Here is a 23,071-nt window from a genome sequence, read left to right on the forward strand (position 1 = left end):
CAGCCGGAGGAAGGTTCAGGTTAGCGAGTTCCTGACGCACGACGGCCTGAATCAGCGACACGGTGGGTAGAGAGTTATCAGGTGCGGTCGGACGGGGCAGAACAGGCGCAAGGGCTTCCAGTTCGCGGCGAACGATGCGGGTCACAGTGCCGGTAACGGGGTCATCATCGGAAGAGGCGCGGGACGGTAATCGGTGTTCCTCACAGGAAGAAGTAGCGGCAGTATTAGGGAGCCGAGAGAACTGCTGTGGAATTCGGCGGCTTTTAACCTGTTCGAAATGACGGCATTCTTTTATGATTGCGTCCACGGTGGTGCAGTCTTTGCAAACCAGTAAGTTAAAAGCATCATCCGCAATCCCTTTCAGAATATGGCTCACTTTGTCGGACTCGGTCATGGCGGCGTCGACCTTGTGGCAAAGCGCCAAGACATCTTGAATATATGCCACATAGCTTTCGGTTGACGACTGGGCGCGCGACGCGAGCTGCTTCTTCGCGGAGAGCTTCCGGTCATCGGGTCTGTCAAACAAAGTACGGAGCTTTTCTTTAAAAGTGTCCCAGCTCGTCAGTTCTTCTTCGTGGGTTTCGTACCAGACCCAGGCCGTGCCACTAAGATAGAAGATCGCATTCGCTAGCATCACGGTGGGATCCCACCGGTTATAGGTGCTCACTCGCTCATATAGGCTGAGCCAGTCGTCGACATCGGTGCCGTCGTTCCCAGAAAAGGTACCAGGGTCACGGGGAGGAGCCATGACCACGAAGGGAGCAGAGGGAGCGGAGGGAGTGGTTCGTGACTCGCCGGGTGGAGCCATGATGGTGGTAGCCCCGGCCTGACGACCGCTTCGGAGCTGCGTGGCGTGGAGATCGTTTACCCGGCACGTCCACCAAAGATGTTACGTGGCCCGAAGTCTATGTCGGCACAAGGACGACCGGAGCACAGGGTACAGATCACAGCTAGCACCGAGCGGCAAGCGCGCACACACCGGGCACTTCCTCTGCGTCGTCTTCACGGAGATTATCCGTTGCAATATCAAGAAGTATTCTTCAAGCCAGCGCCTCTGTTTTCAACCAAACCTTAAGGCTTAATAGATACTATAACAGCTGAAGATTACTTAAATCTAGATAAATACTTCTAAAATAAGCGCTTTTTTTTTTTAACTGTACCTTATGCAATCTAGCTGGCTGTTTTGTGTGCCAATAGTGAAAAGGGTGCTCTCGTAACCAAAACTTCACCCTGCTCTGTATGAGTGAAAGAAACAACTGTTTCAGTGCATTTAGAGCCACTAGTTGCACGACATTTGAGCTCAAAACAAAGTGGTTCGACTGCTCACTCCTACTCAACAGCAATGAAAATGTGAGGAGCAAAAATGCCGATCGATTGTGATCTTCAAATGACACACTTTGAAAGCTACTAAATCAGATCAGTCATGGACAACTAAACACGTCTCGACCATAAACAGCTTTTCTTAATACGCAGCCGCCATTTTCTTGGCACACAGCTTGAAGCAGATGCAACCTTGTGTGTGCAGTGCAAAGTCCTCAGTATGTTTACCTTGATTAATGAAAAAGCATCTTCCTCGTTAACTCCTACGACAGCAGATCTGCTGCAGTTCAGCTTCAGTGTGTTCTTATTAACAGCACCTTATTACTTGCAGTGTGCTAATTATCTTCTTTGTTAATTAGTTTTCTCTAATTACAGTACATGGACATCACTATCGCCTTCCCAACTGCTCTGGCTCTCAAGGCCCTAATCATATGGGCTTTCGTTGTTATTAAACAGAGTAGCCTAAGCATTTCTTCACACTTACAAGCTTTCGCATCCATCATGCTTACCACACTGCTTCCATCAAAAGCTTCTCACATTCACAATATATTCTTTACTCACCCTTCTCAGCTTCATTTTAACCTGATATCGTTCGATCCCGGCCGCGGCGATCAAATTTCGATGGAGGCGAACTGCTAGAGGCCCGTGAACTGTGCAATGTCAGTGCACGTTAAAGAACACCCAGGGTGGTCGAAATTTCCGGAGCCCTTCACTACGGCGTCCCCCATAGCCCGAGTCGCTTTGGGACATTAAGCCCCATCAACCAATCAACCAACTAATGACAGGGCCAAAAATTGAGAATTAAAATAAAATTAAATTAAAAATTAAAGAAAAAACTACACGGGCAGGGTATGAAATATGCAGGACAGATGTCTAGTAGAGTGAGCAGAGTGGACAATGAAGGAACAAAAATGCAGCACGGTTTGCCACAGAATTAGAACTGATGACACTGTGAAACTTGAATGTACAGAGTGGCCTCAGTTGGAACAGGGCAGGGGTAATCTGAGATCATTCTCCAAACAGCCTTCGCCTTGCAAACGGCTTAGCGCGGCTCATGATGACACAACTCACTCTCTTTCTTTTTTCTAGCACAGTAGATCTCCTTGGCCGAGCGCTGCTGGGTGCCAAGCACGTCTCTCAGCCACCGCTGGACGCCCGAAGGTTTTGTCGGCGTCCGCATCTTCTTGCAGGGTGTCCTGTCCTTCACCGGGCTGATCATGGGCCTCTTCTCGGCAACATGTCCTCCTCCAACCTTTGTTGGTTCCTGCAACAAATTTTATTACCATCTATGAGGCTCATACCCTTTGCCACATGATAGGCAATTTCAAACATTTTTTAGAAGTGCCACTGAGAGTGGAAAGGGTTCTCTGAGAAGAAAGCTGTGGGAGAGACTAGAAAGGCATGACACCAATCTGCCACACTGCTAATGCCTCATATTTTAATAATTGTGGAGCACAGTGAGGATCACCATTTACTAGCATAAAGTTAAAAATGAATGAATCTTCAAAGCAATGTTGGCATCGAATATTTTAGAAATGTTATTTTACTTTATACAGTATTTGGGTCCACATCAATCATTTGCACCAACTTTTAAGGCGAAAGACTTTAATGCCTCATTGTTGTCGACAGAAGGTTGTCAGCAGAGGTGTCACGCTTTTCGGTTGGTCGAAATGGTTATGACGTCAGAGTGCATGGACTCGAAGTAATGAAGTCACCCACGGATGCCTGACGCCCCCTTTTGGAGCAGACGACAACTAATAGAATAGTTGTCGTCCGCTCCGACAGGGGGCGTGAGGCGTCCGTGGGTGACCACATTACATACCTCATTACTGCGAACAGAGCCATGGATACAACCGAACTCATCGAAGCAGAGAGAGTGTCGTGCTAAAGAAGCAGTCAAAGTCGGCAGTCAAAGTGTGTAGTTTCAATGTGTAGTCAAAGTGTGCAGTCAAATAAAACACTAGTACAGCACAAACAGTCTCGCAGTCAATGCCAAACAGTGCACCAGGAAAGGCTTTCGCCTTGCAGCACTTCAGAGAGCCAAAGTGCCCCCTGAATTTTTTCCTACATGTGAGGTAAACTGAGAAGCAAGCACCTAAACCTGACACACTTATTAGATCATTGCTATTTGCGGTTTATGGTTTATGAGGATTTAACGTCCCAAAGCGACTTAGGCTGTGAGGGACGCCCATCGCTATTTACATAGGCACCGATGAAGTTAAGTATACATTAAAAAATTTAAGTTGGTTTTGAGGAACGGAACAGAGTAGTAACTATCTCATTTCTCGGTGCACATTGGAACTGTGCCATGAGGGAAAGAAGGAAGGAAAGAGGGAGTGAGTGAGTGAAAGGGGAAAGAGAGAATGAGGGATCATAGTGGAGGGTTCTAGAGCAAAGCATACAACAAAACCAGTTTAAACAATTACGTTTCAAGAGTTGCACTTCCTCAGTGGCAGCTTGCGTTACCAGTCTATTGTCGCCAGTGCCTATAATGCAGCTGTGACTGCCCGAAGCTAATCTGTCACAACTAGCCGACGAAAGAAAGAAAAGGTTCAAAACTTTGTTCCAGTTATATGTTGCACTTCCTTCGTTTAGAACTTGTTCTGTAGCTCAGCTTGGACCTTTAATGCAAAACAGTTACTTCAATCGGAGGTTTGTACATGTGCACCAATTTCCATACTGAAACACGAAACTGTCAGCTGACCATTCTTCACATTTACAGCAGCTCACAGGTCAGAATTAGTAGCACTAGTTCAGTCATCTCTTATCCTGCCTTTTTTTTTTTGCTTGTAATGCCACGAAAGATTAGGCGCAAAAACAGACGCACAGAGAGAAGACACGACAGGTCGAGCGCTCGTCCTGTCGTGTCTTCTGTCGTCGTGTCGTCTTTTTTTTGCACATAACCTTTCATGGCATTACAAGTATCAAGCCAACTATCCCGACAACATCTCTTGCTGAAGTTTTTTTTTTTGCTTACTTCCACCTGCTTTTAGTGCTGTTTTAGTCTTAGTTTTCATACCCTCCAACCTTCCGTCCCACGGAAGCACTTTAAAGCCCGCACTTTGTCTTCAGCACTAAGAAACAAACAACGCCTTTTGACAAAGTATTTTCTCACCGCTACTGTTCTCCCCTGTGAGTTCTGTAGGTTGCCGAGAGACCACAGCGATGCTTGTCTCTCGGGCACTCGGAGTGGCACCGGTGGCCTTTTTGTAGGCGCCACAGTCTTCTCAACACGCATTTCCGGCGCACTTTGGCAGGGAGCCGGTGCACGTCCCGGTTCACACGGAGGAGGGACCACCGTCTTTTCGGCGAAGGACGCCACGTTCTCCTTGTTTCCGTCGGGAGTGGCAGGAAGCTCTCTGCTCATACGACGCTCCAAGTCCTCGCAGACACTCTCCGGCATCTCAAAGTCGTCAAACAAGTGGTCCAAAGCATCATCCATTACTTCCAGGTTGCTCTGATCCTGAGCCGGCGGATTCTCCGAATCAACGGGCCCCGTCGCGTTGCATTCGCCAATGAGGTCACCACTGTCACTCTTTGCAGCTGAGGTGCTGAATGCTTTTTTGACTACACCTTCAAACAGCTCGAACACTGCATCCTAGAGGGAAAAAAGGCACAAATGTGTAGAAACAATTCTGTGCTTTGCCACTTCGAACTAGAAGATGACATACTACAAGTTGGGCGAAGGGAAAAAGAAATAAAAATATTGGCGCCCCCTGCACACATCGCCTAGGCACAACAGGCTACTATATAAGGTGACAATGGGATTACTAGATGATTATATAATGCAATAATTAATTGAAAGAGATTGTCATTTATCTTCAGTACCAAACTGAAGGGTGACTGCATGAATACAATAGCTTCCTCCATACAGATAAAAGCAAGAAAGCCTTCTTTACCACTCTAGAGGCAACCAGAAATTCAAAAGAGCATGTGAAAGCGCATGTAAAGTAGTTAAGTCAGCACTCACAAATACTAGCGGATCTAGTAGATTGTGCATTTCATTGTTAAAGGGCCCTCTATGGTTTCTGATTTGACATACAAGTTGTTCCAACATCTTCACAGTGCATGAGCAGTGGATAAACGAAAACAAAACATGAACTTTTCAACAACTGTCTAGCATGACAGTACCTAAAAACATGTCTGCTACCCAATTCGTAAGTATTTGAAATGATTTCTGGTAAGCACTGAAAGCCTTTTCCTTCGATCAAGAAGTTTGACACAAGTAGAGAAGTAATTTCAGGAATCATTTAATATACCATAGAATTAATTTAAATTTTGCACTTCTGTACAAAGTAAAATCATTATAATTTCAAGCTCATCAATTAATTCACAGTGCAGCACAAACAAAAAAAGAACAGCAAGACGCAATTATTCTTGCAAAAGAAGCGGAACAAATTTATCCACAAAACAAATCAAGCCATTAGACAGCCACCTTTGGCAATAGCAGATAAGGAGTATGCATATTTCTTCCATATGTGCCTTGAAACATCATGCCTACTTGTGCTGTGTATCATCTCTATTCTGCGTGGGTGCTTCAAATGGGTTGTTTGTTTTATTCGTTATGTAATGTTTGCTTTAAGTTTTTGGTTGCCCACTCTAAGCAAGACTAGAATAGGGCACATGTTAGCTTGAAAAGCTGTGGTGTTTCACTCAATAAAACAAAAAATGGAGCCTTCCCCTGTTGTCTGTTATTTACTCAGCTATACGTCTTTGTGAGTTTAAAATTATTTACTTATTCCTTTGTTTGAAATACCAGCCACAGCGGGGATTTTCCCCGCAAGTATGTTGGTCTAATATAGTTTTAAAAAGTTTCAAAAAGTTGAATGCTGAAATGTTGGAATTTAATTTGTTATACTCTTAATTAGAGAATGCAATCACTTGAATACCCATGCACGCAGTTCTATAAACTCCACGGCAACATAATTTAAATTCAAATCACCCCCGTTGCGGTGGCTCAGTGGTTACGGCGCTCGGCTGCTGTCCCGGAAGACGCGGGTTCGATCCCAGCCACGGCGGCTGAATTTCGATGAAGGCGAAATTCTAGAGGCCCGTGTACTGTGCGATGTCAGTGAACGTTAAAGAACCCCAGGTGGTCGAAATTTCCGGAGCCCTCCACTACGGCGTCTCTCATAGCCAGAGTTGCTTTGGGACGTTAAACCCCAATAAACCAAACCAAACTAAATTCAAATCAATGTTGCATACCCACCTTCTTAGCGAATGCAACGGCAGTCTTATCTGGTTCCAAGTTGACGTCAAGTTCGCTAGGTGGAACCTCGATTGAGACAACACGGATGGGGTGTTTTGATGCATTGCCGTCTTGTTCCCCAAGTGCCAAAGAAAATTCTTTCAGGAGGAGCTACAACGAAGAAACCGCAAACCTCAATTGATGTAATATCAAAATTAATATGCACTGTGCACTCTTGGATAGCTATGTCTAGACCATAATATAATAGACATGCACGACACAAAATAAATTAAATGGAAATTCAGTGACGTGTTCCATACCACTACCACTAATGAGAAAAAATTCGTTTTTGGGTTTCCCAGGAAAGGAAATGGCATGGTAGCTGTCTCACATCTCTGTGGACACCCGAACAGCACCATAAGGGAAGGGATAAAGGAGGGAGTGGAAGAAAAAAGGAAGAAAGAGGTGCTGTAGTGGAGGGCTCCGGAATAATTTCAACCACTTGCGGAATTTCTGGAGCCCTCCACTATGGCATCTTAACCGAACTCAGTTTTGAATGTTAACATATACTATTTGAAAGTAATTAGGAAAGCATTATTTCAACCACTTGCGGAATTTCCGGAGCCCTCCACTATGGCATCTTAACAGAACTCAGTTTTTAATGTTTATATTATTTGAAAGTAATTAGGAGAGCATCATTTCAACCACTTGCGGAATTTCCAGAGCCCTCTGCTATGGCATCTTAATCGAACTCAGTTTTGAATGTTAACATATATTATTTGAAAGTAATTAGGAAAGCATTACGACAAAATGTGAAGCTCCAAAAATGTGTGAGGCTTGTAGTAAATTTTTTCAGCAGGCCTCCAATCGTTCCATTCACCAACAAAAAAGAAGATAACACAAGAAAGTACACTGTGCTGAAAGTGTCGAATACTGTCATGAAGCTTCCAGGTCAGAAGTGAGCTACTACCTGAGTCAGCTCCTTGATGTAAACTGGTCTCCCATTTACTAAAAGAACGCTTTTATCCGGCTCCGAACAGCTTGGGAGCTTTTCCTTGTCTCCTGTGCACATGGCTGGCGTGAAAAGCCTGATAGTCTGCGGAACAAGGAAAGAGTTAGACTTAATGAGTGGCAAGCACTGGTTACGTAATAGTCAAAGGGGTTAGAAAAAGTTGTCACAGCTATTATTTATTTATTTTTATTTATTTATTTGAAAATACTGCAGCCCCATTCTAAGGGCTATAGCAGGAGTGGGTACAAAAATGTGGAACAATTCCACGCATACAAGAGTACATTACAAGCATTACAAATATAAACGCTAGAAAAACAGCATACAATGCTACGACTCAATTGCCGACGCAAAATCAGAGATTGATAGTGCACGAATGTTGCCATCCAAAGAATTCCAACCCTCCACAGTGCGCGGAAAAAAACTGTATTTGAAAACGTTAGTGCGGGCAAACAAAGGTTGGATATTAAGATCGTGATGGCTCCTGGTTGCAGATGGTTTTGAAAACGAGATATGCTTACCCTCTGAAAGGCAATTAGCAGAATGGACTATGGAGTGAAGAAGTTTTAAGGACTCAGTTTTTTGGCAGGATGCAAGCGGGCTTAAGTTTAGGGAAGACATCGCAGATGAGGGTGAAAAATGAAAGTCGTAGCGACGAAAAATAAATCTTACAGCTTTACATTGCGCAGATTCTATTTGATTGATTTCACATTGCTTGTATGGATTCCAGACATTAGAAGCGTATTCAAGAATAGGGCATTCATTCATGCAACCAATCAATCAATCAATCAATCAATCAATTCGATATCCTCAGTGCATGAGAGAATTACGGAGGGGAGTGAGTTTTTATTACAGAAGGAAGAACAAAACAGCAAAAAAAATAAGCAAATAAAAATATAGATGAGGCTCACGAGCAATAGGGCAGGTGACAACAAATAATAAAAATAAATAGAATTAAACACAAAGTTCGAACAGTTCAACCGGATAAATATAACATGTGACAAAGCATAGAGTCAAATTTGCAACCAGTTGAAAAAAAAAAGGACTTTGACAGATATGAAGCGATGCATAAAAAGAACAGCAAAGTAACATGCGCTAAAGCAGAAAGAAAGCTCATCAAAAAAAGAAACTGGGGGTTTGTTACGTCAGAAAATGAAATGGAAAAAAATTAAGCGAAAAACAGCAGATTGTACGGCAGATTTAAAAGTAGAATGATCACGTATTTTGACTACAGACCAAGGAAGGTGATTACATCATTCTTGATGTTAGGTGTGTGCCAAGCAAGATATTTAAGGTTGGACCCATCAAGTTGAACACTTGCTTTGAATGTTATTACAAGCGTATTCCACTTAATCGACTGAAGATATGACAGTGTGTGGTAAAACTGATGAGCGTAAATATTGCTCAACTTTTGAATATTGACGCGAAGTGTCTAAAGTGAGATACATCATTCACAACATTTAGTAGCACACCATAAATACATTTCTACATGTCAAAAATCATTCCCTAGTGAACTGTACCTTTATTTATCTATTTATTTTGAAAATATGAGAACAGACACAGGGAAACAAAAAAATGATTGATGATGATAATGAACCTTATGGCACAGAAGAATCTCCAGCCAGAGCTCCAAACACAAGAAAAAAAATATTTTTTAAAAATTCAGAAAGTGATCACGGTACCAACTTTTGAAAGAAGAGGCAGAACTGCCTCCTACAGAAAGGAGAGCGGAGAGAAAGGTTTTAGACACAGAATTTAGACTCTTTTCAGTGGCACTCATAGCACAAAAACACACAGAGTAGAAAGTAGAAGACACAGAACATAAGAAATATAAGAGAAGCCAACAGCCACAGAAACCAAGGGACACGAGGGATTTTTAATTAATTTATTTATTTTTGTGCTGTTGTTCGATTAAGAATATTACTGAATATGTTACCGCTTAAAGCTAATTGATTAGAAAAGCAGAAGAAAAAACAACCACATGCCGCCGGTGGGATCCGAACCCACGACCTCCGAATTACGCGTCCGGTGCTCTACCGCTGAGCTACGGCGACGGCTGTCAATTCTTCTGCTTTCGGGGGTATTTATGTTTTAGAAATAACCTAACCTTTTTTTAGAGTGTTCACCAGTGCCACCCACGCTCTTAAGCGGCGGACGTAGCACGTCCTGAGTTACCGCTGATGTGACGTAGAACGTCATCGAACGGCGAGAGTGGAAGCTGTGTTAGAACCCTCTTATGCTTCCTATGGCATCAAGGCTGCCAGAACCGAGGCCCTCGCTAAGCAATTAAGCAAACAAGAGAGGGGGGATGAGGGGCTCGTTATAAATATAAGAGAAGCCAACAGCCACAGTAACCAAGGGACATGAGGGATTTTTAATTTATTTATTTATTTTTGTGCGGTTGTTCGCTTAAGAATATTACTGAATATGTTACCGCTTAAAGCTAATTGATTAGAAAAGCAGAAGAAAAAACAACCACATGCCGCCGGTGGGATCCGAACCCACGACCTCCGAATTGCGCGTCCGGTGCTCTACCGCTGAGCTACGGCGACGGCTGTCAATTCTTCTGCTTTCGGGGGTATTTATGTTTTAGAAATAACCTAACCTTTTTTTAGAGCGTTCACCAGTGCCACCCACGCTCTTAAGCGGCGGACGTAGCACGTCCTGAGTTACCGCTGATGTGACGTAGAACGTCATCGAACGGCGAGAGTGGAAGCTGTGTTAGAACCCTCTTATGCTTCCTATGGCATCAAGGCTGCCAGAACCGAGGCCCTCGCTAAGCAATTAAGCAAACAAGAGAGGGGGGATGAGGGGCTCGTTATAAATATAAGAGAAGCCAACAGCCACAGAAACCAAGGGACATGAGGGATTTTTAATTTATTTATTTATTTTTGTGCAGTTGTTCGCTTAAGAATATTACTGAATATGTTACCGCTTAAAGCTAATTGATTAGAAAAGCAGAAGAAAAAACAACCACATGCCGCCGGTGGGATCCGAACCCACGCGTCCGGTGCTCTACCGCTGAGCTACGGCGACGGCTGTCAATTCTTCTGCTTTCGGGGGTATTTATGTGTAACACTTAAGTGTTACAATGTTACCGAACAGTGCTACAGAACACAAGAAAGTCATTCATACTAGTGCGACACAATAACTGGCTTTTCACATCAAAAGCTTCTCTGCCTTGACATTTTCTTTGCTGCCTAACGACAGACAATGCTGTTAAGCGGAACATTACTGGTGCACTTACAGTGCCCGAGTCGTCGTCCCGAGCTTCATTGTACTGCATCACTTGTAAGGTATTGATGCCATACACCTGTCCAATGGCCTCCCGCATGGTCTTCACAGGTACCTTCGACCAGACGATGCTTTTGTTGTGGTGGAGACTGAAACCGACACCTGTCACAAGGGAAGCGTTTAAGTGTTACAGTATTACCTACATTACTTCAACAGACATAAGAGAGAATTAGCTCAATTGGTAGAGCGACTGCTCCGGTGTAGCGGTGGTCCTGGGTTCGATCCCCGGACCAGGACGAATTTTTCTTTAACTACGAAGTTTCTGAGAAAGCTGTATAGCTTTCCTCTGTAGCCGTATGGCTGCGCTCGGGTGGATGCCAATGAGTAATTACTCCCTTATTACAAATCTTCTCCACCTTGGGGGATTCCCCTAAACATTTTACCAACACTGTTCCCACTTCGAGTTATTGATCAATTCGCTCTCGCCCTACCATAAGCTTGCTGTCCCGGTTAGCTCAATTGGCAGAGCGACTGCTCCGGTGTAGCAGTGGTCCTGGGTTCGAACCCCGGACCAGGACGAATTTTTCTTTAACTACGAAGTTTCTGAGAAAGCTGTACAGCTTTCCTTTGTGGCCGTATGGCTGCGCTCGGGTGGATGCCAATGAGTAATTACTCCCTTATTACATAAGAGAGAGAGATGGACGGAAAGGCAGGGAGGTCAACCAGGCGATGCCCAGTTGGCTACCCTACACTTGGGGAGGGAAACAAAGGGGAAAAAAGGAGAAAGAGCGGCAATGAAATGAGTTTTTCAAGAGTTGCACAGAAATCTCTGAAAGAAAGTTGTATTCCTGTCAAAAAAAAAAAATAGCCCATGGCAGAAATGTGAGTGCCTATGGGTGGTAAAATTTGTAATGGTGGGTAAAACATGTAAAAAAAATTGTAGTGAACAACAAGTTAATTTAAAAAACAAATTTCCTTCCAAGTGGCATGCATCACACAAAGATGCATCAAAATTTTACCTGCAATTAATAAACGCACCGCAACATAGCATTACAACATTAGTGACATTACCAAACATTGCTTTGGTTGTTGTTCTACAGAAGCATACCAACCATATACTGCACGCGAGCTGTATTTATTCAGAATTTCAAGAAAAGAAGCCTCACCACCTTTGTTCTGCTCGAATCCTCCATGAAATATACTATAATTATGGCCGACATTAACTCATGCTTTCTTCTAAAACAATACCCTAAGTTGGTACCAAGCGATGCCATTATGTCTGCATATGGTCCCAGGAAAAGCTGAGAAAATTAACATCCTGGACAAGCACTAAATACCTACACATGCCATGTTTTTACTAAGCCAACCACCAAAAATTCCATTTGGCAAAGCTGCAGCGTTCTGACCTCTCAGTGCACACTGATCGATTACAGCACTTATAGAAACGGCTTTATAATGAGTATAAAATAAGTTTGGTGTCAGAACTACTTCAATATCTAAACTACTTCAATATCTGCCGCCGCGGTGGCTCAGTGGCTATGGTGCTCGGCTGCTGGCCCGAAAGACGCGGGTTCGATCCCGGCCGCGGCGGTTGAATTTCTTTGGAGGAGAAATTCTACAGGCCTGAGTACTGTGCGATGTCAGTGCATGTTAAAGAACCCCAGGTGGTCGAAATTTCCGTAGCCCTCCACTACGGCGTCTCTCATAACCTTAGTCGCTTTGGGACGTTAAACCCCATAAACTAAACCAAACCATACTTCAATATCTTATGCTGGTGCATTACAACACTGATGGCTGCTGCACCCAAATAACCACAAATTTTGACTTACGCTAGAGAGTTACGTGACAGCCTTTGAAGCGAACTCTGAAAACAAGTCATTGCACACAAACACTACATTCGTTCCTTTTTTTTTTTTACTAACCGGGACAAGCAATGGCCACGGCATGCAGGAAATGCTGAACCTTCTTCAGCTGTGCCGATTTAGCCTTCAGCGTGTCCATGTGTTTTCTTCTCACCGGAATGTTCTTAAACACATCCTCTACAGTCACTCGCGTTCCTGGAATGGAAAGTGTGCTCAGATAAGAGAGTTCCAAGCAGGCCTTTCAGGGTGCCATAGAAACAATTCATCACATACTAGGGCACACTTAAAATTACCACTAACGACATAAACGATTCCTGCAATCCATTTAGAATATCCATGCTGTACACACATTCCATACTCAAATCTGACGATTAGGTGGTGTTGACTTCTACTACATTAAGTACCGTTGACAGAAAAAAATGTTGTGATCAGAGCTTTTGATGAAATGCAAAGCAATTTGGCTCTAATTCCTGTTCTACTCTAACACTAAGTCACGAGTAGACCTAACAATGATTTGAAGTCCATTTAAACATCAAGAGCCAACTTTTACACATATTACAAAAGCATGCAGAGGCTTCAAGTGAGACAGATGCAATCAACCCCATGGCCTAACGATCAATATCAACCTTCTGTAATGTTCAAAAGGTCCATTGGTAACAAAAACAAACAGCAACAATTTACTTACTAGCCTAGCTCATTACAATTTTAACTGAATGCGAGGAACTATTTTAATCATAAACATTATGCTGCTCGCCAGTTCCTGACAGAAGCGATTCCTGCGGGCCACATATACGCTTGAAGTAGTAAGCATTAAAAATTTATGAAGTGTAGTAGAATTTCACCGTTTAGCAAGATATAGTGCTTGCAAAATGCGATATCAATTGCAGCACAATAATCGTACAAAGTTTCATGATCAGGAGGTGAAAATAACAGTCAATTTTTGAGATCCCTAACAACATTAGGCCAGCACTTAACCGTTATAGTAAAACAGTCTACAACGAAGTAGCGACTTCAATAAATAGATTGCAATTCTCCTCATAATGTAATGCAGTACAGTAGGTTACTGTGTACACTATGGAATAGTGGTTATAACTAGGCTGCGAACTTTCCAGAGTTTATTGCCGAGGAAAATTGACAAATTTTTCTCGCCAGTTATTTCTTTTTGGGAAATCTGTGCTTTTGGGTAGTTAATGGAAATGCTAAAAGTGGTGATTATCAACAAAAAGAATTCCCAAAGGCTACAAAAGGGGCAACAAAAGCAAAGAGCGCCAATCGTTTTACATCACTGCTATACATCTATTCACAGTAGGCTGGTTGACCTTGTAGATTTGATTGCATCGGGATGCTCGTGTTGACAGCAGACAGGGTTGAAAATGTTCATTCAATATTAGTGCTCGAGATGTTATGAGATGCTCGGGACAATATAGGCTAGTTACACACATTTAGCTTCCAAAACAACGGAGAGACCGCAATAGCGCTACTGACGCTTCTTCACACTTCATCTGCCCCTGACTACAAGTCTGTAGGTCTGTCAATGGTGCATAAATTTCACTGACAAAGTCCCGTTTCCCAAACAGGTTAGCAATTTTAACGTCGATACAGCAGTCACCCGTGAACTGCAATCTTAACAAGTTCTCGAAGAACCCTGCAGAATGCTAGAAAAATTCTGCAAGCTACATTCTTAGGCGCTCATCTATGATGTTAATTAGGCTTTAATGGCCTCTCTTCTGATGCCTGATTACATTTCTCTAGCAGAGTGATAAGTTTTGCACCAAGGAGCGGACATATCCTCTCAGGTACTTCTCATACTGAAGCGTCTCCATAACCTCGAGTAACAAGGCAGGTGGCTTGTATTAAAAGGCCACTCTCAGAAGATTCTTGTGAATATTTTAGAGGTTGTACAAGCACTTTCAGCTTTTGGCTCGTCTCCTGGCTGGTGTAAGTGCTCTTGAGAAAAAAAAACAAAAGTGGGCGCTAAAACTTAACAATGTAGGCAACAGTATGACAGAAAATCATGGGGGGGGGGGGGGGGGGGCTCACTGCGGGGTGGCCCTTTCATTCCAAGATGTAATAAGTGGTAGAGAACATTGAATTTAACGCCACAGTTCCTTGCAGCTCTTGCTGAGAGCTGTGATCAGTTCTCTCCAATGAGATGGCTAACCCTTTTGTTTTTAAGCTTGGCCGAACCCGAGCTATACATAAAAAAGACGGTTCCATGCGTCATCCACTAAAACTCTCTAATATTAAGTTAATAGACAAAAACTCTTCTAGACTAAAGCTGGCTGCCTGCGTTCAAGTCCCATATGCAGACTGCACTTTTTGAAGAAGGAAACGGAGCCTTGTGGCAATATTCGTGTTGACATTGGTTTCAAATATCGCCAGTACTGTTACGAGTGCCTCCCCACTATTTCTGCACTTTGAAAAGCGAAGGAGTAGAAAGGTTTCTTCGGCTAGCCTCAATAAGCTCGGAAAACGGTGCTTTGCAGTTTTTTGACTGATGCCATAATTTTTTTTGCCATTGAATGTTTATTGGTGCTTTCCGGTTAAAACTGAAAAGTCACAGTTATAACAATGTAATTTTATCGCTTTCATAACTTCACTGCAACAGAGCTTAACCATATCACGCATTGACCACGCTCACAAGGTTGGCATAAATTCATGCAACACTAAATGTTTCTCCGATTCATTCATACCCCACACATCTAAAGACTGGCACCGCCTTCCCTCTTCCGTTGCAACAATCAATAAATTTTGGTTATTTCAGTCTGCCGTGCGCAATATAGACCATGTGAGTTTTTCTTAACATTGTGTACAACCTACCTCTCTTCCTGTGTGTTCATATATTATTTAATTTCACCACTGTGTACACTCAAACGTTATCGCGAATTTCATTGTGTTATATTAATTAAGTGTTATGGGACTTTGTTTAGATCATTTCTTAACCAAACTTAACTGCCACTTACCGTATTACTTGTATGTTCTTGTTTCTGTGCATATATTTTGTTTGTTTATTGATTAAAACCCACTCCCCTCTGTAATGTTTATACCCTGAGGGTAATAATAAATAAAAAAAATAAATATTCTGCTCAGCCATAATCCAGTCCTCACCAAAGAGCAACCAGCCCCAAGTCGACAACCCTTATTGCTTATCAGGAGCAGTATAGAATTCAGAGTGTTACCTCCATTCCAAGGCAGAACTTTTCGTGAGATTACGTTCCCCTGCAAGTCAAAGCTCAGCGTCAGTCCTTGTCCACTGTCTTGAGGGCCGCTGGCAACAGTAACCCGGGATACAGCAATAACAGCTGCCAACGCCTGCCCACGAAATCCGTAAGTGGCAAGGGACAGCAGATCCTCTGAGCTCCTGATCTTGGACGTGTAGCCAGGAAGCACCAGCAGCGGTAAGTCCTCTTCAACGACACCATGACCATTGTCGATAACCTCAATTCTATCGAGCCCATAATCAACCTAGAAGAAAGAGGGTGTCCACGGTATACCAATGAATACACACCCAGTGCTAACAAGGCAGTCAATAACAACGCTGAACTAAACGATGGCACTATCACAAGAGTGAAAACCTCGGCATGTGTTCACAAGTGTTTCTTTTTGCTTGTTTTTCTTTTTATGTCATATCAGTAGTGCTGACATAATATGAGGGCACAGTCAGAGTCACATATGTGCCTTTCTTCATTGAACAGTGCTATATGGCTCTAGAGGAGAGGTATATATGCAGCTTTATAAAATGTTCGTAGTTGAATAAGAAATTATTTCTGGTCTGAGGCAAGCCCGGGACCACCATTTCCCTCCAAGCAGACCCTCTGTAGATTCTAGGCGAGCCAGGCAGGCTGGCATGTTGTTAGGCAAGGCCACATTGATCAACTCAGAGAAGAGGAAAGTTGTGCTCAGGGGAATAAGAAAGTAAATTCCCACGTTAGCTCAAATGGCGTGTCAATGGTTCCATGTTCAAGTTCTGGAAAAGAAAAAATCTTCCGCCACACTAAGGCCCAAAAAAGCAGTACAACTTTCCTTTCTAGCAGCACTGCTGTGCTCAGATAAATGTGACAAGTTGAATATATCTTATGCCAGAAATTGACCTAGCGCTGGAAAAGCTGGAAAAGCTGGAAAGCGCTGGACGCAGAGCTTGCGTGTGTGCGTGTGTATGTGTGACGGTGTGTGCGCGCGAGGGAAAGAGGGGGGTGACGTAGTCGGTCGACGGTGTGTCCCAGTCCAGACACGACCGACCCATCAGTCACCCGTCCGCCAGACGTGACGGGAGTAGGCCAACCGTGTCTGTGTAAACCAAATGCGGCGACGCGGGGACGCTGCTTTGATTGCTTGAAGTGCCGCTGAACTCTCCGCGCACCTATTTTGTTTTGTTTTTGCTTTTTTCAGATGATGTCGTCTTAGGTGTAATCCATAACACACTTAGGTCATTGCTTCACTAATTCCGCTCAAAAATTGACAGCTGTTCGCCGGAATCGCTTAGCTCCTGTGACGTTCTGTGGGTTGCGAGCACGAAGTCGCGTGTTCGATTCCAAACCGCGCGTGGCAGTTGCGTCGCTCCCGTTTTGAATACGGTGCGTGGCAAAATTCATCCCAAGATCTGCTGCGGAATTTGCGTTACCTGTATAGCTTTCCATCTAAGATTACTTTTTGTTTTGTTTGGCGTTGAGTTCGAGGATTATCCGGTACAAATACGACGCTAAAACAGATGCTTGGGCAAGTTGGTAACTCATTTTCACCGGAACAGCGCGCACTAAGACACGGACAAGAAGGGAGACACGACAGCGCTCGTGTGTGTCGTGTCTCCCTTCTTGTCCGTGTCTTAGTGCGCGCTGTTCCGGTGAAAATACGACGCACTTTGCGCGTTTTCTTCGGTTAGCCGCCGCGGTGGCTCAGTGGCTATGGTGCTCGGATGCTGACCCAAAAGACGCGGGTTCGATCCCGGCCGCGGCGGCTAGAATTTCTTTGGAGGAGAGATTCTAGAGGCCCGTGTACTGTGCGATGTCAGTGCACGTTAAAGAACCCCAGCTGGTCGAAATTTCCGGAGCCCTCCACTACGGCGTCTCTCATAGCCTTAGTCGCTTTGGGACGTTAAACCCCATAAACCAAACCAAACCAAACCGTTTTCTTCGGTGCGTTTCTGATCCGCCATGCTGAGTAAAGGTCCGCATCGCTTGTGCTCTAAAACATCAGTTAAAACGATGGTTATGGCGCTCGGCTGCTGACGCGAAAGACACGGGTTCGATCCCGGCCGCGGCGGCCGAATTTCGCCTCCGGCCGAATTTCGATGGAGGCGAAATTCTAGAGGCCCGTGTACTGTGCAATGTCAGTGCGCGTTAACGAACCCCAAGCGGTCGAAATTATTCCGGAGCCCTCCACTACGGCGTCCCTCATAGCCTGAGTCGCTTTGGGACGTTAAACCCCTATAAAGCATAAAAGTTTTTTCACTCTGGCTGTTTTTTTCAGCGCTTCTCTTTTTTGTGACGCCCTCGTGTTACCACTTTCTCAGCGTTTTGCTTTAAAACCCCAGGCTTTGCGTATAGATCTCGTGCGGTCACGTAAAAATCGCGTGTAGGGCGACGGTTGTGTTGAGCCAGTGTTTTGCAGGCGGCCATATTTTATTTTTTTATTACACGTGGTTCAGTTATATTTAGTCAATACCACAGCCAGCTTATATGTATTGTTAGTTCTGCATCGTCGTCACGCGACGTGCTTCGAAACTTACGTGCGCACTGGTGTAATATCTGAGCAAAGCCCTCATATTTTAATCAGTTCTCGACAAGCCGGCGTCATCACAGCGCGAAAACGTCCACGGCATAATGTGCCGTTTATATTTATGATCTCGTGCGTTTAATTTTTCTTTCCTTCTTTCCTTTTCACCTTCGTTTCCTTTCTCTAACGAGCGGCTGTGAACTGCGCCGTCTTTTTTTTTTTTTATATAAGCAGCCGCGAAGCCGTCAGCTGTTTACAGTGATCGCTCCTTTTCTTTTTCTTTTTTTGATGACCCGCATAGATCATCCGGCAGAAAGGTCGCGGTGTGATTGAAATGATAGAGGCAGCCTTTGCAGGCGCATAGAGTGGATGAATGATGAAAAGATTAAATCATGCTGCCCTTTCCCCTGCGCTATAAAGCGGACATATGCGTGCTTGTGTCGGTTTCGAAGCTCGCACAGAAATCCGGCTGTCGTGAGCGCTGGGTTCCATTTCTTTGTTTTTTTTTTCTTTTCGGCGACGTCATGACCGAATTACGAGTCGCAGTGCCTCTAAACAGAAAACGCAGCCGTGCTTTGGCGTCGTTGTGTTGTGTATGGAGACTTTCAGCAGTTTTTCGCAACACCTTCGTACAAACAAATCTCTGCGCCTCCACATTTCGGAGTTCATATTTTTTTTTTAACGAGGTGCTTACGTGCGGAAGCAATAACTTCGTTGCACCAGTGCAACGAACGTGATAAGAAGCTGATAAGATAGGCATCGCGCGTGCGATTTCCCCATCGTCCTGTAACTGCATGCATATATACGATGTTCTATATCTGTAATTTCGGCATAGCTAAACCATAGCCCAACAAAACAAGTCTGCTATAGCTGCTCGGGTTCGCTGGGCGGCTCGGGAGCTTTTTACTTTTTTTTTTCGCTTGCGCAGGTTTTTCCCTCCCCACAGTCGGTTATGCCTTCACTGTGCGAAATGAAACTGATGTTCACTTGCTGTCGGTGCTGTGCACCTGATCCTGTTGACGAAGCTGCAGCAACCTTGGGTTTCGGTTTGGGCCAGCACCCTTGTACGTAACTAAACACTAACTATTATGCACTGGACAGGGAACTGCGACAGTATTTGCACCGGAAAGATGCGTCGTAGACGCAGGCTACGATGAGCACAGCATAGCAAGACAAAGCTGTGTTTGGGTGGACCCCCCGTGCTTTTTTCACGCCAGCTTCCTATACGCTTATAGGCATAAGCTCCCACACTCAGCCGAAGCCGCAGTGGTAGATCTACATCGGGAACCGATAGGCAACGAATGCTGTCAACCAAATGCTGCCTCTATAATCGTTCACAAGCGCTTGGAGCCAACAGTTTTTCGGCGCGCAGTGGAACGTTTCCAGCGCCGCCTGGCGCAGTGGCCACTGCGCAGTTTTTCTCAAGTTTGTGTGAGCGATGTTATGAACGTAACATGACCGCTGGAAGTGTGTATACCGTCATATCTTCGCACCGGATGACTCGATGGAATCGTGCGTGCAGTTTCGCGATTGGCACCGCTCTGTTTTCAAGTCTGGTATTGGTAATGCAGTGCAAATATGCGTACGTTGCAATGCACGTTGCAATGCACGTTGCAGTGCACGTTGCAGTGCACGTTGCAGTGCACGTTGCAGTGCACGTTGCAGTGCACGTTGCAGTGCACGTTGCAGTGCACGTTGCAGTGCACGTTGCAGTGCACGTTGCAGTGCACGTTGCAGTGCACGTTGCAGTGCACGTTGCAGTGCACGTTGCAGTGCACGTTGCAGTGCACGTTGCAGTGCACGTTGCAGTGCACGTTGCAGTGCACGTTGCAGTGCACGTTGCAGTGCACGTTGCAGTGCACGTTGCAGTGCACGTTGCAATCACGTTACACGTTGCAATCACGTTACACGTTGCAATCACGTTACACGCAGTGGTGGTCCAGCTGCTCCATTTGCTCCATTTTGATACATTTGCATTTTGCTGCACCAGTCTGCTCCAAAAGTGGCAAATTGATCAATATTGCGCCTTAGCTGCTCCAAAAAGAAGACACGGTCGCAGGAAAGCAACTATATTTAGAGCCATTCAGGATTTCGGTCGACAACCTACTAAAACGTTTTCGCAGTTGGCAACCAAGGGCGTTGGTGGGCTGCTTTGTGGTAGAATTTAGCAGCCAGTTATTATGGAGGAAGGAAAGAACTCGGGAGAAGCTGTTACTTCACATTTTTTGAAGCCGGCTCCTGTAGGGAAAAAAGCTGAGCAGGGAGCGTCCGGTGAAGCCTAGTCATAAAGACCATCGCCGGCCCCATTGAAGCGCGTGCATTTCAGACCTTCATGCAGTAAAGGTGTTGCGGGAGTTGACCTTGATGTAACGAACTGGCTACGCCCTCTATCTGTTAGTGCTGAGCCACTCAAAATTTGTTAGAACCACGCTAAAGTTCCGTGACGATAAAGCACGAACTGACATGAGAGGAACGCCGATCGCATCGAGCCGCTGCAGTTGGCGCATCTCCGGCTCTTTCTCTTTTGGAACGTCATACCACGTGGCGTTACAACTCTTCATGCTCAAAAGCAGCGAAAGATGATAGGGCATAGCAAAGACCCGAGCGGTGCGCGACCATCACTGCCGCGTAGTTGCTGGCATGATTCCGGTGCCGATAACTTTGGCGTGTCAGGAGCGGGGACGGCAGAGATAGCCGGCGACGCAAGATGATGAGTCTGTTTCCTGGGGCTACAGCGAGGGAGCAGCGGGGAAGAACCTCCGCGGTTGGTCTACGGCAGCGGCACGGCCGCATGCGTTCCTCTCCAGCTCGGCCGCGGTGCCCCCGCCTTGCGCGGGTCGCAGCGGAGGTGGCGGCAGCTGCTGCTGCAGTCACACTATCAGCGTGATCGCAAAAAGTTTCTCCACGTTTATGACTTTCGAGTAACACTGCTTTGTGTAAATGTTTTCAAGGTGATTGCACCTACTTTTATTTCTTATTTCGGTTCCAGTTCTGCAGTGTCCTTTTGACTCACTTCGCGAAACCTACATGTAACGGAAACCCGGATGTAAAGAAAAATCTCACTTTTTAAAAATTTCGTTACAACCACGTTTAACTGTAGAGCCAACATGAAAAAAGAATGATTCTAGTAAACGTGTTCTCTGGACTTTTAGTCAAGCACACTTGGTTGAACTTGCGTGCAAGGTAGTGTGAGCATTAATAAAATATTTTCTCTGTTTTTGTGATTGTTCTTTTCCTAGCTACGCATGGCTGAACCTTATCTCGTTAGGAACAAACTCTTTGTGACTCCGTTATTCCATTCATGCTGTTCCCATGTTGCTCCAGGGTTATCGTTCTGATACAAATGTGCTCCGGAATGGATATTTTTCTGCTCCAAAAATTGCTCCAGAACTTGAAATGGCTGGAGCACCACTGTACACGTTGCAATCACGTTACACGTTGCAATCACGTTACACGTTGCAATCACGTTACACGTTGCAATCACGTTACACGTTACAGTCACGTTACACGTTACAGTACAGGTTATAATGGTACGTTACAATGGTACGTAATATTTTTCCGCTTGGCGCAAACCGCCCCCGTTCCTTTCATTGTCCACTACATAGAGCCGTCGCCGGCAGCGGGGTCCCGCTCCTATTTGCGCGCACAGGCCGTCTGATTTGTCTGCGGGACAGACGAGACGGCGTCTTTTGCCGGAAGCTCCGTGTTTTTTTTCCCCCCGAAGAAGGTGACTGTAATGAGCGGGGACAGGGACGGGTTAACCGCAGCCGGTTCCGGTCGGCTGGCCCGCTTGAAGACGGGGGTGGTCCCGCCGTCGCCGCCACGTCCGCGCACGGGACGTTCACGTTCAGCCTTCGGTACCTTCGGTCTACACTATGCGCGCGCGGTGGCATGAATGACGGCGGCGGGGGTCGTTCGCCTTTCGTGCTGGGCTCGCCTGTTGCGGCCTTCGTGAATGGCGGTCGTCGACGCCTCTGCGGACAGCTAGTCATTCACGTGTGCCCGGTCGTCGATTTCTCTTCCCGTCGGCGGCCGCTCGCCTACAGCCGCCACGCCCTTATACCTACTGCCTATTACGTATGCTGTCGAACCGCCCTTGGGGAAAAAGCTTCCGCGTTGACTTGTACGGCAGACTGTCCGTTCAAGTCCACAAAAAAATTGGTAGCTAGACATCGCAGGTTTCTTCAAAGGCGGACTCGTTTTGCAAAGTTTGTCGGTCATGTGACGCGAGGTCTCTTGATGTCCTAGTGTAATTTGTTCGAGCGCAGCTCTTACGCCCGTTCCTGCAGTTCTTACGCCCGTTACGCCCGTTCCGTTCCGTTCCGTTCCTGCCCGTTCCGTTGCAGGTGACGTGGGAAGAGCTGCGTTCAAACTGCTCCTCCTCCACATGGACTGGAACTGCCCAGACTCCAAGACTTTTTAAAAACCCACAAATTAGCTACGAGCAGTGGGAGACGAAGTTGGCTCACACAGAGCTGCCGTTATACAGCGCCAGCTCATTCACCAAGCCTGACAAGCGACCTTCGTCGACGGGATCTCTTGGGCCTGGGGAGGCCGCCCAAGTAACCCAAACCATCAATAAAGTTTATTGCATTACATATCTTTATTGCATTAACTTCGCATTACCGACTATCGTGATCATCTGTCAATTTCTTTTGTGTGAGTGTGTGTGTGTCACTTCAGTTGGCTTTTGCTGAACAGTGATTTCCTTGCAACGGCTATGTTTTTGAAGTTCAGCAGGACGTG

General features: G+C 45.3%; 1 protein-coding gene and 1 non-coding gene across 2 annotated transcripts in view; both read right to left on the reverse strand.

Annotated features, from left to right (window-relative positions):
• LOC149366119 (PMS1 protein homolog 1-like) overlaps positions 1-17,765 on the reverse strand; it is a 30,390-nt gene extending 12,625 nt beyond the window's left edge. Inside the window, exons 1-8 of the mRNA XM_089569645.1 lie at positions 17,730-17,765; positions 15,793-16,078; positions 12,674-12,808; positions 10,765-10,913; positions 7,479-7,604; positions 6,530-6,679; positions 4,436-4,918; positions 2,392-2,584 (exon numbers count right to left, since the gene is read on the reverse strand). Coding sequence (XP_089425771.1) covers positions 2,392-2,584; positions 4,436-4,918; positions 6,530-6,679; positions 7,479-7,604; positions 10,765-10,913; positions 12,674-12,808; positions 15,793-16,078; positions 17,730-17,765 — 1,558 coding nt within the window. The remainder of the gene's footprint in view (positions 1-2,391; positions 2,585-4,435; positions 4,919-6,529; positions 6,680-7,478; positions 7,605-10,764; positions 10,914-12,673; positions 12,809-15,792; positions 16,079-17,729) is intronic.
• TRNAA-CGC (transfer RNA alanine (anticodon CGC)) lies at positions 9,998-10,069 on the reverse strand. Its single transcript has one exon. It is a non-coding gene; the product is annotated as a tRNA-Ala (tRNA).
• Positions 17,766-23,071: the final 5,306 nt, after the last annotated feature.

The sequence above is a fragment of the Amblyomma mixtum genome, chromosome 1 (genome assembly GCF_055824585.1).
Source record: "Amblyomma mixtum isolate Tamu chromosome 1, ASM5582458v1, whole genome shotgun sequence".
In the NCBI taxonomy this organism is placed as follows: Eukaryota; Metazoa; Arthropoda; class Arachnida; order Ixodida; family Ixodidae; genus Amblyomma; species Amblyomma mixtum.